At 42.2% G+C, this 19712-nt stretch overlaps 1 protein-coding gene across 1 annotated transcript in view; it reads right to left on the minus strand.

The window, feature by feature from the left end:
• Positions 1-19371, minus strand: part of MYO10 (myosin X) — a 127498-nt gene extending 108127 nt beyond the window's left edge. The window contains 2 exon segments of the mRNA XM_010009706.1: positions 18854-18952; positions 19333-19371. Coding sequence (XP_010008008.1) covers positions 18854-18952; positions 19333-19371 — 138 coding nt within the window.
• Between the last annotated feature and the right edge of the window lie 341 nt (positions 19372-19712).

The following is a 19712-nucleotide window of genomic DNA, read 5'->3' on the forward strand; positions in this document are numbered from 1 at the left end:
CAGTAAGCTGCAAATGACCAAAGTGCACCTGCGGGCACAGCAGTGCAAAACTGGCTCTCCCTACACCAACACGTGCAGCACCAGCACACTCTAAAAAAGACAGTGTCTCTTCTCAAAACTCAAGTGCTCTGGATTGAAGGACAGACTTGTGCCTTCAAGTAAGCATTTAGGCTCACCTCAGCTAGGATAAAAAGGTGAAGAAGGAAATAACCCTTGCATCCCCTTAGTAGGGCTTCTATACACAAACATCTCCAACAAGTCTTTTATTTGGAGTCTCTCTATTGCCACAAACACTACATAAGGTATGAAACTGAGGCGTAACAAGCCAATTCAACAGAGAGTCATACTTCCCGTTAAGAAGAAAGCAATAGCAATCAGAGCTGCAGTCCCAACTGTTGTCTCAAAAGATCATAAAAATAAGTAAGATGACATGACAAATTAGTCATGCAGTAGGGAGCTGACTCACCACCAGGTGATTCATAACCAAGTCAACTGCAAAATACGAAAAATGCTGTGATCCTACAAGAAAAAGCTTTAACATTTGTACTGTGAGCTCTTTCATCATCAAAACACACAGCTGCACCAGCACTAAACCCAGGTTTTCACACCATAACAGAATGTATATAAAGTGTTTAACCTGTGAAAGAGATTATTTTCCTGAAATAGTCCACTGAATATATTCCTTACTTTCAGCATAATAGAACTCTTACAAACTATTTAAATAAAAGATCTATTATTTAGCTGTCATTCTGTATTACCACAGCTTGACATACAAATTTTTATACTGCTATCGTCACACATTTTTCTGTGAACATCCACACTGACAAACGAGATACAGGTGACCAGGCAAAGCATGCAAAGACTTCCAGGAGACAGTTGTTTGACAGAAGTTCAGCACCAGTGAGGAATCACCCAATGCCTCCTTTAGTTCAAGACAGGTAAGTACAGGAAAATCATACTTGTTTCTGGTATGGTCTGAAAATCGATCTATATTAAGTTATTCTCATGAGACCCCTGTATTGTAAAGAACATAAAAACTACTGCTATATTGGAAGTGCTCAATTCTGGGATTCACTCATCTGGAAAGCACAGTTAACCCAACAAATTTGCTGATACCACCATCATAAAACCTTGTGTGCCTAGCAGATGCAATGCAAATACACATTCTTGGGCTTCTATGCACAAATACTACTATACTATGGTGATTAAAAAAACCAACCCACAGGAGCATATGTTTACAATGCCCACTTAGAATAAGTGCATAGGCATAAACGTGAGTTTCCAATCTACTAAATTAAAAGACAGTCCCCATGATTTTACTTCAACTAGATTCGTCCGTAGCTGAAATTTTCAGAGGAGGAAATGGATTGAAGAAGAGAAGGTAGGCTTAAATTCAGGTGCTGGAAAGTTAAGCACAAATCTTTATATGAAATACTGAGCAATTGTAAGCTGCTAGGATAAACCCTAGCATCCCCAAAAACAAGCTATGCAGGTTCCCATCATTATCTAAATTAGAGCACCTGATTTCAGTTGCCATTATTTACAGGTTTTGATTTAACTGGTCTGCCCAAGACCAAAGTCAGTACCCTTATTGGATGTTGCACAAAAACAGAGAATTCCCACCCCAGCATGAGCCCATGACCATCAAAACGCTGCTTCATGTTCCCAGGCAGGGAGACACAACACATGCAGCACAGGTACCAGAGAAGGAAACCTGTTAGTGAGGGGAACGTTTAACCTAGACTACCAGGATGCACTTTTGGACAGGACAAGTCAAAGAAAGCACATTCCAGGCACACAGCTCATCAATTGGATTAAGTCAGATAACAAAGTTGAAAAAGCACTCATTATGATCCCCTCTCTCTGCTCCACCTCAGAGCAAGGTAACTCAAGCACCCAGATATACTGGGTTGCTGACAGAGTGTAAGCAAGCACTGGTCTCCAAAACAATCCACTTGTCGACACCAGAGGCTTTTCCTGTTAAGACAGGTCTGCACTGGATCCTGCTGATGCAGCCCTGTGAATCATGAATACGAGAGTTTTCCTAGCAGAGGACCTTAACCTCAGCATGATGGTGCTTTTTTAGTGAATTTTCTTCTGCTCACAGGGCTACTGGGGTTACTTGTTTTAAGGTTAGCGGGCAGTCCCCACAGCTGGGAAGTACTAGCACATCTGCCAAAATCTTTTTTCAGGCCCCTTGGGGCACAGTTCAATCCAATTAAAACATGCACAAAAGTACTAAAGCTCAAAACCTATTCCTTTGGTGCTGTGGGCTCAGCAATCCAAAGGACTCCACTACGCCCTACTACAGCATCAGCAACCGATATCAAACCCTTTCCAACAAAGTTGTTTCAGTTATTACTGAAGTCACTTGACCCTTTTCCATGTGCACCTGAGATGCCTGGACCTAAATGGGATTTTTCTGCCCATTTGCAAAGGAACCAAGAATGGCTTTGCTCCCACGAAGTTAAGCGCTTCACTGCAAGCATGTTCTTCTACGATACAACTGCACCACTGCAGTCAAGCCACATTGCTACATCAGCTGAAGTTACAGTGGCAGATGCCCACACAGATACTTTTATTTTGACTTTGCACAAACCACTTCCTAGAAAGTGAAAGATAAAAGTGCTGGGAAGAAAAGGAGGGATGAGGGGTGTGATATCAAAATAAAACAATAATGTCAGACTATGCATTACTGTAGCCAAAACATTCATAGCCACAATCTGGCTTACAGATATGCCTGTGGTGTTCAGCAGTTACTTCTGTAAAACATCCTTCCAAAAGAGGTACTGGCATTTGGCAGCAGCTGTCATTTCAGCAGAGAACTGAAGATAAAGGTCTGTCTCCTTAGACGTGAAGACCCTCTGCACAAAGGACCAAGAACACGGACGCGTGTCTACCTATCTGATTTGGTGAGAAAGTCAAGATCATTTCCAAGCAATAGTGACAAATGTGAATTAGCATGCAAAGCCTCATCAACTTGGTGATCTGAAAGATGTTTTGAATCGTCAGAAGGGCATCCCTGTGCTGAAGCACAGCACCACAGGCAGATGCCTCAAATAGCATACTGACCACAGGGAACAGAGGTTTCATCGTACAAGGTATCGAGGCATGCACACAGCAACATGACACATAGGAAGGGTGTGGGACAGGCTCCCGAAACACAAGGGAGTTTTAAATGTTAGTAAGACACTGCCATCTCTGGATAAAGATCACAGAAGATAACACTGCTGAGACAAGTCCAAGCAAGCACTCCCCACAACCACTGTTAGAGATGGTAGGGTGAAGAAGCATGTTCAGATCAGCAACCAGCAAGAGGGAAGAGGCAGTCAGGAGCACAGATTCTGACTACTCCAGCAGCCACACTCCACAAGCTGTGTTCACATCAGATACACAGCTTTCACCCCGGCTAGGTCCAACCCGCAGGAATGGCAGTGGCAGTCTCTCTGGCTAAACCCAACACAAACATGTGGAAACACAGCACATGTACTGCCCAGGGAACTGCTGCCCACGCAGCTGCTAAACTTACTGGGACCTAAAAAGTTCCTCTCAACTTGTTAAGGGATGTATTCATCAGTATTTTCTGTTACAGAAAATCTTACACTACCATGATTTTAGTCCTGTTTCTGACTATTTGCTGTAACAAAAGCTGTAATCCCTCTTAAGCAGAATGCAAAAGCAAAGAGCACAGTTTGGGGATGGTTTGGGTATTTTTTTCTTTTTGACCCACAGACCTCTTTTCAAACACAAAGGAAGAAGTGAATAAGAAGCCTTTTAATAACTGAATTTCTAGTCCCAGAAACCAAGTTTTCCATGAGCTCAGAGACCAAATCTCAGACACTTACCACCACCACGTAGCTCAAAATACTTGTAACGGATTCAAGATCTTTTAAAAGAAAGTTTGAACTCCATTTGTACTCCAACAGTACGAGCTGGCTTTTCTTCCAAGCTTCTTCACAGACCTGTTGTTCAATAATGAGCTTTCAAAACTACACCTAATAGTAAAATTCATTACTCCCTTTATATTCACCTCATTATCCTGGCCTCTTGCTGCGCTTGCTCCTTTTAATGGATGGAGCAAGTATTAGCTTGATTTCCTAACACACATCAAGTTTTCAGCTGAGCTTGGCAATATACATTTCTAACAACTGATAAGATCTCTATTAATTTACTATTAAATGCATAAAGCTAGATTTTATTCTGCCTTACATCTGACAGATAACGAGAACATACCTTACTTTCCTGACATGCTTGTATGTAACTTTTGCATGCAGATGCGACTGATAAGAGGAATTCAAATCAAGGCCAAAACTTAGTGATCATAAATGAAGTGAAATTAAAATATCCATCTGCATCCATATGTAGAGGACAAAAAAAAAAATAAAATTTGGTTTTGCCTTATTTTTTTTCTTCCCCCTCCCCCCCCAAAAGAAGTACTCCAGGAATACTACAATCAATGTATAAGAAAAGAAAAGCTTTAATACCTGAAGCTACCAATAGCACATTCAGAGAGAGCCAGGTGTGAATTCAGGAGAAGCAACATAAAGGAAAACGTGGAAGGAAGCTGTAAGTGGTGCTGACAGATCATCAAGTCACGCTGTTAAAATCTCGAGCACAAAAAACCTGGTAGTCTCTCTCCAAGGCTAAGGAACCCCTCTCCAGCAAGCCTATGGGAGCAAGAGCCAGCCCCTCTGACAATACATGAGCCGCACAGCATACAGCATCTTCCCTTAAAGGAAAATGTCAAGGAGGAGCTTGCCCCTTACAAGTACTGCTGATGCCAGGACTGGCTGCAGAAGCTCCAGCCATCCTCACTGCTACAGCTCACTCTACCCAACTGCAACACAGGGTTGCCAGCCCAAACCTGCCATGAGTTTTCCAACTGATCTGGCACTTTTAGTTTCTTACTTTTGCCATTTGTCTTTATGCACTACTCAGTACAACGGTGTAACAAAAGGATAGGGGTCTGCACGTATCACTACTCCACAAAAAATGTAAAGCAGCACCAGCTGATGCGTACATCTGCTTGTGTAAATAACGTATTTTTAAGCACACCAATATTTTCAAAGAGTGAAGAAAAAAGCAACATGATTATCTTCAGAATCCCTCCCTACTGCAAAGACAAGTCTGAGCCTATTAGTACCAATCAACCTCATTTTAAATAAATGTAACAGTCCCCACAAAATTTGTTTATTGAAATTAGCTGTGTGGCAGGGGATAAGTCTGGTTTATTTGCTGCAGTAATTTGTAAAGACAAAGCTGTATGCTGGAACTCTTAAACAAAGTGCTGGAGTCAGCGGGACCTGAGGTTTCAGTCAATCACCATCTGACCTTGAAGAAGTCCATCACCTCGTCATAAATCTGTCATCCCAGCTGTGAAGCTGGATGAAAGCAGGACTTCCCTGCAAACTGCATGCTGCGTCTAGTTTGGCCTTTTGTTAAATAAATATAACGCCCCCTCAAAACAAAACCCAAGAACTAAACAATGCATTGGGGATTTTTATACACAAAGCACTTTGTACTGTACAAAAATGGTGTACTTTACCAAGTGGGAGGGAAATAGATGTAAATATTTACACATGTGCTGCAAAGAGCTGTTACTCACTTGAGGGACGCGTGTGCTGGTAGCTATATAATTCAAGAACTGCATCAGCATACTGGGGGTGCCTTTGCTAGACAGAAATAATGTGCCAGTCTCCAGAAAGCAGCACTGTGCTAAGAAAGGTAAAGCAAAAAACCTGACATTAAGGGGACAGTTCCTGCCAGACTAGAAATTAAATTAGCTTCAAACAAAACTGACATTCAACAAAGCTACAAGTGCTTGGAGCTTAATTATAGGAGTACTAACTACTAGGTTAGTGTCCAGATTTGGTTTTTCCCCCCCTCCACTTTTCCATCATCTCACAAACTCTTCCAAACAGGCAAGTGTATTTTGGACTGGTAAGTAAGCCTGGAAGCACAGAAAGCCGCTATTTCTCCTTATGCAACTTACACCTGATTACCCCTTATGCCTCCCAGGAAGAAAAGTTCAAGGAAAGACTGGGATGAGAAGGGTCACCTCAGCCAGTAGCTTGTCTGCTTCAGTTGTGTCCTGGTGCAAGTGCAGGACCTGCTACTTCACATCCCTCCATACCTAAGCTCCTATGGAGGTTACAGGACACTGTCTTGAGACTGACACTTCTACTATGGTATTTAGATCGGTGACACAAGTCCAGAAAAATGGATTTAAAATCTGTGCTATGTATGGGAATGAAGTTGACTTGATTCCTTTACACATGGCAAAGTCTGGCTCCATTAACTCATGGGTACTAACAGCTCAAGATTGCAATTTAAAAGTGATAAAAAAGTCTGGAACCAGACTTCTAAAAGCTTCCTTACAAGCTAATTTCATCTTCATTATAAAGTATAATCCCTCCATTCAGAAACTTCTCAAGTGGCTACTGTTTTCCATCACTATCACTTAAAGGTGAGCTTGTTTGACAAGCGTCACTGCAATAATATGTTTGCCCCTAGTTTGCTAATCAGTCGCCCATTTCTAATCAGCCATTTCTTTCCATTTTCATATACAGAGGAAGCATTGCTTGTAACTGCAACCCTGAACCACATCTGATAAGCTGCTTAGTATTTACATAATGTCCACACTGAAACTGGCAAGCACATCACATTGCACACAGATTAAAAGACATACAAAAACTTGCATGACTCCAGAGCACCTTCGGCAACTGTGAATCTTTGTCTACTTGAAGCTGCCTAATCTGCTCTAAGGACATCAAGTACAGAAAACAGTTTGTCCGGCTTGTGGAGAGTCAGACTTAAGGATTTCACACTCAAACAGCACTGACTCAAGTAGCAAAGTTCAAGGACTTTACCAAGTGTGACTGAGAAGCTTATCGCTACCCCAAGGTGAATACTGCCCTACCTAACCATGTTTGATTTGGCCAAGCCCTGGGGTTTTGTTTTAATCTAGCATCAGCCTGACATTATAACTGAAAAATAAAGCCTTCACTTAGAAATTTCTGTAGGCTGCTACTGTCCAGTATTTCTTCCACAGAAATAGACATGTATGTGATGCAAAGTAGATGCATTTTAAGTCCAGCGATTTTGGGAAGCAATGCACATACATATCTGTGAGAGCAGCTGCACACACATTTCCTCACCTCATCATCTACATACAGAGCACACATACGCATAAGTTCATACTTTCCAGAAAAGCCATTGTCAACCTATTATGAGCATTAAGATACCACATTGCATTGCAATAGCTCTGCTGGTTTCTGAAAGCATTTGAACGAATGCATTTGATATATACACGTGGGCATGCTTGGGATTAACAGGTATCAGCAGCTCATTCAGAGTGACTGAATATGCACAGCAGCATCTGGTTTGATCTGTTAACACCCTCATACATCTGGAATACAAGGCAAGCATTTTAAAAAATGCCCAGAGAAATAACCCAGAAGAAAACAGAGGGCCATGCTTAAGAACATGCAGACCCTTAGAAGTGTTCTGCTTCTTGGCCTCCCTTTTGCCTTCTGCCCAGGTTTTGATGGATGCAGCCCCTGCCCACCTCAAAGGTTCCGTTCATGTGCAAAATCAGTGCAGCAGTCACATTCTCCTTAGAAGTACATGCTCAAATGCTGGACTTAACCAAGCCTTAGTCACGCTTCTGTTGCTTTCCTGATCGTGCAGAAACACTGCTCCCTCTTCCCCTTGCAGAGGACATGTGAAAAACATTAACATATCTCAAATGCCTAGCAGACCTTGAAGTATCCTTGTCAGAACTTTACATTTCCTGGGCAAATCTTGTGGTGACAGAAACCCTGTGTAACTGCATTTAAGTCAATAACAATGCACAGATAATGCCAATGAAGTCTGGCCATCAGATTTCAATGTATATTAAATGCCTGCCAGAAAGCAGCATTAATAATGGAACGGATTTTATTATTTACTTCTAATTAGAACTCCTTGCTGATGCTAGTGAAAAAAAAAAAAGCCACTTTCAAAAGAAAAATAATCAGTAGTAAAAGACATATCATTATTTTCATTATAGGCTTGTGGCACTTCTAGCTATTAAGACTGCTCTCTTTCCAAATCTGTTTTCAATAACTTACAATTCTGCTACATGTGGAAAGCTTCAGATGAAGGATTCAGTGGCAGGTACAGACCTTACTAATAACGCATATATTTTCAAATTAGCTTATTTTATCACCATAAGCAACACAGTATTCTTGCTTCACTCAGGTGTACAGTAATTCTAGTGATTCGATATGTGAACACTCTACCAGACTTCTTTGGATAAGGTAAGCTTAATTTAAAGAGGGAATGAATTATTTCCAAGAGGCAAGATTTTATCTTTACTGTAGAAGTCATCAGTTCAACGAAGTTACAAATCACTGGAGAAAAATCCCACAGCGAGTGTTCAGTAGAACCTCAGACATTCATCAGCTGAACACGCTGGGAGAGCCCGTCTGCCTCTGGTGTGCTTGAGTTGCTGCTGCTGAGCAAGACCTCCCCATGCTTCCCCCAGCAGCTCCAGGAGGCTGCTAACTGTGCTAACCCAGTCTGAACCATGTGGAAGGAGGACCCACAAATATCTTGACACTCATGCTCCGCAAGAGCTGAAGGCTTGATGAGGTTTTCTGCTCTTCTGGCGTTTGCAGGGAGGTGCCTGATGCCCAGTGCTGAGGCTGCCCCAGTGCCCGCCCAGCAGCCCTGCTCCTGACTGGGGGGGTGCAATGGGTCCTGGGTGCCCGGTCCTGCCATCATCTACCCAGGGACTGATGCTTCCTCTGGCACAGGTCCCTCTCCTCTATCGTGTGTGCCACAACCACCCTACTGCAACCGGGCAGTACGCTACTTTCCCACAGTGCAAAGAGGCCCTGCAGCATTTACTAGCTTTCCAGGGTTTGACTTCGCAACAGAGTGGTTTTCTGCTAAGTACATTTTATGGCTGTCCTTAGTTAAGTCAGCTTGCATAGATAAATCTCCTTAAATCACCTCTCAGCTCCATCATGTGTATGGTAAACAGGACCTGGCTTGTTTTACAAAATAAAGTGTGCTGGGTGAGAAAGAGACACATGACCTATGCTAATGTTTCCTTCCTTTGGTTTAGCAAACATAAAAGCACCACCATGAAAGAGCACTTAAAGTTCCTTTTGCAACTCATATTGAAAGAGTTTATTATCACATTGCAGAAATGCTTTAGGGGAAACCTTGTTCTGATAGTGGTCTCATGAGAAAGCCTGACGCTTTCAAATGAGTCGCTTTGAAATGTTCAAGAATGAAAACATCATGGGACTCCTGGAGATACAGCGACACATTTTATCCCACCAGGAAGCTCCTGTGCTCCCTGCTAAAAGAACCTGAAGTTCTGCAAGTACTGCATCTTTCAAATGGAGAGTAATTTGGACATGAATCCTTGGAAATAATCTGGGATTGAAATTCCAATCTGACTGAACAGATTTAGTTTGTTCAAAATTAATCTGTGCAGTGAAGGGTACCTGGAGATGCAGAATATCCCCCTTTGCTTCTGTATTTCTTACGTACACAGAGGTAACATAGACCTCAAGAACTATTTGAATGAGTCTCGGGGAAAGATCAAAGGAGCCTTCCATGTACAGAACCAACAGCACAGAGTCAAAGGCATCACAGCCTTCCCCAGAGGACCTGCCAGCAGACACTGCCTACTTCCCTATACTCCGATGCCCCCACCTCACAATACCTGCTGGCTAGTATGTGGGCTGGGGCCACCACCAGCACACTGAATGCAGCACCCTGAACACCTGCCAGGTGTCTGCAGCTTTTAAACTACTCACTTGACTTCAAATAGTAATGTGAAAGGATTTCTCCCCAGGCCCAGCCCTGATGGGGCAGTGGGGCAGGAGCAGAACATCACAGAGTCTCTCAGTTTTGAGAAGCACTCCTCAAAAAAAACTTCTCAAAAAAAAAAAAAAAAAAAAAAAAAAAAAAAAAAAAAAAAAAAAAACAACCAACAACCAAAACAAAAAAACCCAAATCTCTCAGTTTTTTCAGTACTTCTGAAAATGGTTGTTTGGACACATACTAGCATTTTCTCACAAGCCCTCATTGTGTAAAATCCCATCCAGAATTACAGTCATTTTTCACTTTTAAATGTAAAACAAAGAATAAAGAACAATACAATAAATTGTCTATTACGATAAAAAAAAGCGAGCACTTTCTATTACTTGGGTTTGGCTCAAGCCTTGATGGGAATAACTTCATGCACAACTTAATGGGAGTCTTCAAGTAAAAATCTCAGTGTCCCTCCTACCATTTATGTATCTATCAAACCTCACCAGAGCACAACTGAGCAGTGCCCTGTTGCAGAGCAAAGTATCCCAGAGTGTTAATTGCACTTAACTTAAACCACGTGTCCCTAAAAACACCAACACTGAACAATGAGATCAGCCCAACATCCAAGGGAATTTAGGAACAAGGGAACAAATGAAGTGACAAGCTTCCTCCTTGTGAAGCTACAGACTCATTGTTGTCGGTTTTTGGCACGATGCAGTCTGAATTCCTTCCCATGTTTTGTGAACAGCTGAACTGTGTTCCCTTACAAAAGAAATTAATATGGCAGCCTGCATACATCTGCTTTAATCTTAAAACAAAAGCAGTTTTGCTATCTTTAGTACAAGCATAATAAAAGCACCAAAAAAGCACAGATGGTTTGGATTTCCCTCGCAGAAAGCAAGAGGGGAAACTGACATGTCAACTGTTTACATAGCCACAATCCACCTCGTGGCCGCAGCAAACCAAGGGGACACACAGTAAGTACCCCTTTGTCAACATCTCAGATACAGATTGCTTTCATTCAGGTCTTATAAAAAGCATAAAGCAACTCTCTGCTCACAGATTAATGCTTTTGTTCATGCAGATTTAATTTATAATGTTAGTAAAACACTTTACAATGACCACACTAATGCCAAACAAATTAATTTCAGTAAAAGCTAAAGCAAACACTACCATTATGTTTAGGCAATACAGAACAAAACTCTTGAAAACCCAACATTAAAGGAGTTATTTATGGTCATTGCTCGTCCCTCCTGCCCCCGTCATTCATGCATTAAAAAAATCTTCAGGCTGCTCACTTGCGAACTCCCTGACTTCTGACAAAAAGTGGCTATGCATTGGTAGCCAGAAAGTTCCTCTTGCAGGAATAATAAAATCAACTTGGTCTGGCAAACGGAGGTGGTTTTGTGGGGTTTGAGGTTTTTGGCTTTTTTTATTCGGCTTGGGTTTTTTTTAGAATTCAACCTTTCTTCTAAAATACCTCAACTCCAGGATTAAAACTTTCCCCTTTCTGTAATTAATCAAACTGATAGCGGTCTTGGCAGAAAAGGAAGTAACAGGAAAAAAGTAAGGACGGCACATGTGCAACATATCCAAGAAGTACTTCTTAACCTGCTCTGTATTTTTTATGTAATACAAAGTAGTTTGCAGGAAAACGCATACAAAAAGAGGCTTTCTCCTATTAGTAAGAAATATTCAAAGAACATCAGTCATGTATGCAGCTCTGGTGCCCTCAACATAAAAAGGACATGGAGCTGTTGGAGCAAGTCCAGAGGAGGGCCACGAGGATGATAAGAGGACTGGAGCACCTCCCATATGAAGACAGGCTGAGAAAGTTGGGGCTGTTCAGCCTGGAGAAGAGAAGACTGCGTGGAGACCTCATAGCAGCCTTCCAATACCTGAAGGGGGCCTACAAGGATGCTGGAGAGGGACTCTTCGTTAGGGACTGTAGCGATAGGACAAGGGGTAATGGATTCAAACTTAAAACAGGGAAGTTCAGGTTAGATATAAGGAAGAATTTCTTTACTGTGAGGGTGGTGAGGCATTGGAAAGGGTTGCCCAAAGAAGTGATAGATGCTTCATCTCTGGCTGTGTTCAAGGCCAGGTTAGACAGAGCTTGGGTGGCACAGTCTAGTGTGTGGTGTCCCTGCCTATGGCAGGGGGTTTGGAATTAGATGATCTTAAGGTTCTCTCCAACCCACATCGTTCTATGATTCTATTTAAAAATATTGCTCTTGGTATAAAAGCAGATAAAAAGGCAAGCTGAATTAGCTCCTGAATGAGACAAGAAAAAAGTTTTCTGCTACAGATATTGCATTATGAAATGTCTTTTTAATATTTCTATGCTATATCAATAAATATTTTGGAAAATTTAAAAGATCCAAACTAATGATTTTTTCAATTAGCAAGTACTTAACAAGTAAAAAAGACAGCACATCAGAAAAAAACCAACAACAGTAACTTGCTCAATGTACGAGTGCTTCCACTTGAACCAGTATTTAAACACTGCACTTGTAACAACTGGGGGCCTGAAGCAGCATTTCCATTAAGGAAAAATGTGAGGCCCTAAGGTCACATTAAATCCTCACTAGGCACGGGGAGGCTTTTGTGCATTGCAGCTACGCTCCATTAAATGCTTCACAGGAGGGATGGGACGATGCAGCTCAGTGGGCTTGGGGGGACACGTGTGGGCTTGCAGGACATGTATGGCTCTGTGGCCTCACTTGGTTCAGCGAAACCTCCTTCTGAAGAGCCTAAGACAGAGAAAGCACAAGTGAGGGGGCACAGCCCTCCCTCCTTGCAGTTCCTCCCAGGCAATGCCCCCAGGCTGGGGTACCACATGCTGCCTGCCCAAGCTTGGAATGAGGCAGGGAGACCAGTCTCCCCACAGATGCTCCCGGCAGACGCTCCCGGCGCCCGGCTCACATCTGTCATGAGCTCTGTTTACAGGCGCGTCAACAGATGCTTGCAGCGAGAGTCGCTGAACTTTGACATCCGGCAGAAAGATGTAAACACTTCCCCGCAGAAGATAAATCCCAAGTACTAAAAGGCGCCCCAGCTGACTTCTGGCCCTCCCCGACCCTACCGCGTCCCCCAAGACCAAAATTCCCATACACAACCGTTAAACACAAGAGACCCAAAACACAGAACACCCCAAGATGCCAACATGCAAACAGCCACAGCATCAAGCTTTTTTGAATATACTAGAAATAATCAGGAGAATCATTACAAGTAAGCCAAATATAACTAACTGCACAATAAAGCGAACTTTACACTGTTTAGACAGATGGAATCCGATTTCCTGGTGTAAAGCTGCTGAATTTGGCATTGACCCTGAACCCCAAAGACAGGGGATCTGCTGCCTGCAACACACATATGGCCAGTCAGTAGTCTCTATTCTTCATAAGCACCATTAAATTAAAAAGCATGAAAGTCTTCATAAATAAAGTTTGCAGAAAGAGATGGATTTATTTAACGCTAAGAGCAGCCAAGACCAAAGTCCACTGAATATAACTGTGTATTTTCTTAAGAGGCTGTATATACAAAGGAACACACAAAGGGCTTCTTTAAAATGCTCCCTTGTAAGGGTGTATTTCAAGGGTAATGGATATTGAAGTCAGGGAAATGTCCACAAAAACACTGTTCGTAAAGATTGTTGAGTCTTCACATGGAAGAGCTAGAAGCAAGCACGATGCTTTTCTACGGTAACTAAGAAAATCCTTGTCCAAAAGGATTTACTTCTCCGATGCCTGATCCTAATGAACTGATGAAGCCAAACACAGCATTTACTGATAAACAGTCCTACTGACTTCAGTAACTTAAGCCAAGTAACTTCAGTGGTGTTATTCATGCCCTGTGAATATGAACGGAAGACTCTTGTTTAAAAGGGCTCCTCACAGTAGCAAAGGCTAGCACAAGAGAGCCCCAAGCAAGGGTGAGAAAGGACACAAGGCAAAGAAAAGAGTCCTTATGAGAAGTGCTTAACCATTGCCTGCAGGTTTGAGATTTTTATTTCTTTTCTTTTAAACCAAAAATGAGGAAAACATGCACTCTTCTGGTATAACCACTTGGCAACTTCAACATAATCCTACTGCTAACTCAAAAAACCCAAACAAAAGGAACCCCACAAACCAAGCAAAGAAAGAAAAAAAACACCCCCAAACCTCAAACAAAGCCCAGGTCTGACTTTTCTGAATGAGGTCACAATGAGAAGGTCCCAGCCTTCAAACTAGAGGAGGAGGGGGTAGGGAAGAGGAAAGGTGAAAACCTCCATGGAAAACATACTTGAGCCGTGTTTAACAAGGACCATCTGTAGCTTTCCAATCCCCAAGGTGCAGAAATGCTCCAGTAGAGCCACAGTAAGTTAAACACACAGGAAAAAATACTTTTGTTACTGACCTAACCATTTACAGGTGCCTCTGATTTGAAGCTACGCATACTGAGCAGCACTGTTTGCTGATATAACACCATGCTGTGAAGGACTTCTTTGTAGAGAAAGTTCACAGAAAGCTGCTTTAACTGAGGAAGTCTTTACTGGTGAAATGTGACATCTGTTTTTTAAAGAGCCTACATTTTTGGGATATTACCACTCAGCTGCTTCTATTTATAACATCCTTGATTTAAAAGTTCCTCTCAGTCAACTAAGCAGGTATGCAACTAAGTATCCTGAAATTTCAGTGTTGGACTTGGGACAGTTTGCAGGAATTGATTCGACTTTTACTTCTCCCTGCATGAATTTCTTCAGAGCAGATTTCCCCTATGCACACACACCTTATGTCTTACATTATAGAAGTTTTCCCTTGCAAGGGAATGCACGTTATTAAAATGTGTGCTCTTAGTGCTGAACTGAAATTCCCCGGTGCTCAAAGGCTTAAACACAGCGCTACTTACACCAACCACCAAGACTACATTAAAAAAAAAGGGGAAGGGAACACACTGACTACACATTTATTAGCATTATTTTTATATATATTTAGATGTATAAATGGAAGGAAAAGTAGAGAGTCCTAATTAGGAAACAAAAGAGATGATCTTGAAATTAATCCCATGCAGCTCTAGACAGCTCCTCTGAAGATTTCACACACCCCCAAGCTTTTTCTATTTGCTATCTATGCTTTCACTGGCGTTAGTTTCAAGTGTGTCTGTACAAGTCAAGAGCAGAATGAGGTCCTCTTTCATGCAAGGGGAAAGCCAGTATTTTATCTGAAATAAAATAAAGGTCACATTTTTCAGAGAAGAAGAGGAGAGAAACTGGAAAGAGGTTTTTTTCTCAACAAAACCACTGCTAATCTACGCAGCATACACATGTAAGCCATTTCAAACAAAGCATACAGTAACAGCAGGGCTTTTAGCATTTTATTTAAACATTCACTTGAGTACTATATATACACAACTTCATTAAAAATTTATAGAATATGACAATGAGGAAATGTCTGCTTTACTGCAAATAAAACTTTAAGGAAGAAATAATTTTAACCCTAAAAATAGAGGTAGCAAAAATACCCTCAAACATGAAAAAAAGATATAGTAACTGTAATGTAGTCTTTTTTATATATATATATGTCTGTATTCACAAGGAAAAATTAGGACTTTTTTTCTTTTAGGTCTGAGTATTCATAGACTGCACTGACATACTTTAAATATGTATTCACAGACATGATGTTTCCAAAACATCAGGCACCGAGTCCTTTACCAGCTCTGTCCACTGTAATGGAAGAAAACACAAACCAATCGACCCACCAACCGGCAAACGAGTACAGCATCTTCTCTTCTGTAAAGCATCTGAGAGGTGCTTATAAAGAGAAAAATATTTACAAAATGAACTGCCTGCTCACTGCAGCTTCTCGCGCCATTGCAGACCTTTCATTTTCAAGGCCAGCCTGCAGAAGGCTTTTCATGAGGCACTCCAGAGCCAGCTGCAGCCCAGTGTCATGAACGTGTGCTGAAAGGGATGTCATACCTTTCATCTCCCACTCCTTTATCGTGGGCTGGGGTGGTGAAACACAGCCATGATGTACTCATTCCCCCCCTGTAGGTAATAAGCCTTTCACCTACCCTCTACAGTGCCATGCTTCCTTCCTCCTCCTCTCCTCCCCACAAAGAGTTAAGAACACCTCTCATATAAAGACAGGCTGAGAGAAGAGAAGGCTCCGTGGAGATCTTACAGAAGCTTCCAGTACTTAAAGGGGGCCTACAAGAAATCTGGAGAGGGACATTTTACAAGGGCAGGTAAGGGGGGATGGCTTTAAGGTGAGGGTGGAGATTCAGATCAGATATTAGGAAGAAATTCTTTACTGTGAGAGTGGTGAGACACTTGAACAGTTTGCCCAGGGAAGCTGTGGATGCCCCATCCCTGGAAGTGTTGAAAGCCCTCAGTGGATAGGGCTTTGAGCAATCTGGTGTAGTTGAAGGTGTCCAAGCTCATGGCAGCAGAGGTTGGACTAGATGACCTTAAAAGGTCCTCCCCAACCAAAACTGTTGCGAAGTCTGTGAAGACTGTTTCATAGCTATTTGCTTAGGGAAACCCAAACCTACAACCTGAAATTTCCTTTTTAGTATACTATACGTATTGGATATATTCCACACAGCCTATCAAATCAGCTCGTTTTATAACCATCTCACACAGACAGTGACAATAGCAGAACGCAATACTACAGTCATCTTTAGTGATAATTAACTAATAGACTGCTTAATTGAAACATTCAGGCAACACAATAATATTTGAGAATGAATTATATTTTCATGTGATTACCAAGAAATGATTCAATACCTGATACTTCTTAAAATATTAAAAGGTTACAGCAGATTCTTGCAAGTGTCAGCATCGGGTAGGATTCCCTACAACCAATACTCCTTTAGCATACAACTGCATGCCACCGCAGGCTTCTGCAGCCAGTTTATCTTACTCAGAACAGAAAGAAGAAATTAAGACGTGTTGTGCTATGCTGTTTCCATTATCCTACGAACTGACATTTGCAAAGGCTTGAAGTGCAAACTCAAAGTAAAACCTGAGCACAATTCCAGCAAACACACCTTCCTAGCCCACCACCCTGTCAAACACGCCTTGAGAAGTCATGCAAAATGCTCAATGGAAAGATGAAGAAGTGCGAAGTCTAGTACGAGCTACTGAATCAAAGATGAATAACAATGTGATAAGGTCCAAACATTTTCATCAATTTGTCATTAGACTTGAACATAAGCTGCAGCTGTCAAAAGGGTCTGGGAATCAATAGACTGGCCACACTTCAAAAATCATCATCGCCCCATATTTCTGCAACCTGACCCCTTGCTTCCCCTGCCTTGTTCTTCAAAGTGATATACAGCATTGCAGGGATTTCTAAACCATCAGGGGTAATCATCAGGCATTATTTCAGTTTCATTTCACCTGCTTGCAACCTCCTGCAGCATGCAGGTGACCAAATAGCAAGGGCGGGATGGGCTAAAAGCCTATCAGGAAAAGCAATGGGAGAAAAAAAAAAATATTAGTTGGGCAATGTCAGATGGCACAATCCTTTTGCACACAAAGTGCACTCCTGAAAATACAAGCCTTGAAAGGATTAAGTTATTAAATGCAGTGAATTGCTAGTGGGCCTTTGGCTGAGCAGTAGCCAGCTCAGACCTGCCAAGGAGATGAATGCCACGTCACAGGTCTGAAGGCTGCTCCCTACAATCTTCCTGTTTCGCACCACTTGCCCACTTGCTTTCAAACACAAGAGGCCAAACCAAAGAAGTTTGTTGGTTTTCTGACCACCCCCCTCACCCCCCATGATGTTTGTAGCACCAAGGTGTTCTAAGGAAACATAATCAGTCCGATGATAACATGGTAACAACTTGAGACTTTTTCCATATCACCTGAAGCTTCAGCTTGCATCATGTACGCCATGGAAAGGCAGCAACACCGCATGTAACACACACATACAAGACCATTAGCAAGCAGCTTTTCCACTGGTGGATGCCAGCACTAGTTCTGCCATCATTTCTGAGGGCACCAAAGCAAGCTGTCTGGTTTACAACAGCGTCTCTGAAAGACATGCTTTTCCACCGTGCTTACCCAGAAAGACGTTAAGTGAAGTCAGCAAGAACACACAGCATGTTTTCCAGCCTGCCATGCTTTTGCTTTAACTCCCTCACTACCTGAGGCTACCTTCATCTGGTGTAAATAAGTAACAAAAGGAAGCAAAACTGAAGGACAAACATTCTCTGAAAGTCAAAGCGAGTGTCCTCCAGAGGCTGGTAACTGTCTCAGCATTAACCAACTGAACTAAAACTGAGATTTCTTCAGGGAGGCTGCAGGAAGCTAGATCTAGATAAGCCATAGCCTAATGGAGAGTGGAATGTATAAATACATTAGTGTGTGAGAAAGCAGAGCACTTCCAAGCTGTCAGGAAGTTCTACCTTCTTCTGGGGGTTAAAAAAAAAAAAAAGAAAAAAGAAAAAAGTGGGGGAGAGACAAGCTCCAGCTCCACATCAAGCTTCTTCCACCAGCTGGCAGCCAGGCAAATAGCTACACACTGCCTGAGATGGCCAAGATAACCCAAGGAGATGCTGGGACCAATCTCCATCCCTGGTAGGAGCCAAGAGTGCTTGACAGCTAGGAAGCGGGTATAATCATTCCTTCACAATCCTTTTGTGACAGGAGCTGGTGGAGCTGCCCCAGTTTTGCTCTGGGATGTGTGCCTTGCTGCCTCCCACTGAATCAGTGGCACTCTGATACTGTGATGCCACAATGCCACATGACAGCTCCCCTTTATGTTATTTTAAGGGCATAAAACCACAGAGGCCACCTATCTATTGTAACCACAGACCTATGTGGTACAAGGCTCTCACACCTGGCAGCATTGCTTCAGCTTTGTCTGGCATGATCATAGCAACTGACTGGACAGGCAATGGAAAGAGCTATTAGAACTGAGTTGCACATTCAGGTCATACAAAAGGAATATTTTATTCACAAACCTTAGGCTTTTTGTTTCCCCTATGCCCTCCCCACAAGGAGAACAGTTTCTTTTCCACAAAATGGCAAAAAGAGGAGTGTAGCCCATACCTGACCATAGTCTGTCCTGAATACGACGACTCCTTCTGCACAGGAATGAACAGTACTGGGATAATGCTGATTATTTTCTCGCAGCCAGACCCGAGACCCCTGCAATAAACAGAATACAGTTACACATGCCATAGCAGTAATGGTTTTAATGAAAAAAGAATTTCAGTTAATACTTTTCTCTGGCAATACTTATCAAGTAAAAGGAGAAAAAGCAAGAGCAAAATCCAAATAAGCAAGTGAAATAAATAAAACAATCTCTTAGCAAGTATTTGTTGGTTTCTGCCGGAACAGTAAACATAGGAGAACTACACTGAAGTGTCTTTTTTTTGTTGTTATTGAAGTTCCTAAATGCCAGCAACAGCAGCTGGAGCCAATTCTGTGAGTCATGTGCCTCATGTTAGCACATGTAAAGTTACAAAGCACTGTTTGAATTTACACACAGTTTAAAAGATCCTCCTCAAAGCCGGCTGGCTCCCTACCTGTTTATTTTCAACCTCTGCTAGGCACTCACAGCACATTCCCCCAATCATCTTTCACCTTTTTTCTAAACCACTCTGCCCTTTATACCATCCTCCCCTCCTGGCTGCCCAGCAACACAGAGAACTTAAAAAAAGCCAACAAACTGCTAGCAAGCGAGGTTACAAATAAATTATACTTGTTTTTTAAAGGGGGGGAGGCAATGGAGACACTATCGGTGAGACACCTAAGCCAGTCTAGTAAGACAGGGTAGGCACAGACTGTTTTAATTTGCAACTAGCTGGTAGATCCAGCATCAAGAAAACAGAAGTAACCAGCACTGAGTGCAAGGGAGGAGGATGTGGGAGGAGGAACCACAGCTGATGCTGCAGCTGCAGCAAAA

This window comes from Nestor notabilis, unplaced genomic scaffold (genome assembly GCF_000696875.1).
Source record: "Nestor notabilis isolate BGI_N333 unplaced genomic scaffold, ASM69687v1 scaffold13782, whole genome shotgun sequence".
Taxonomy (NCBI): Eukaryota; Metazoa; Chordata; class Aves; order Psittaciformes; family Psittacidae; genus Nestor; species Nestor notabilis.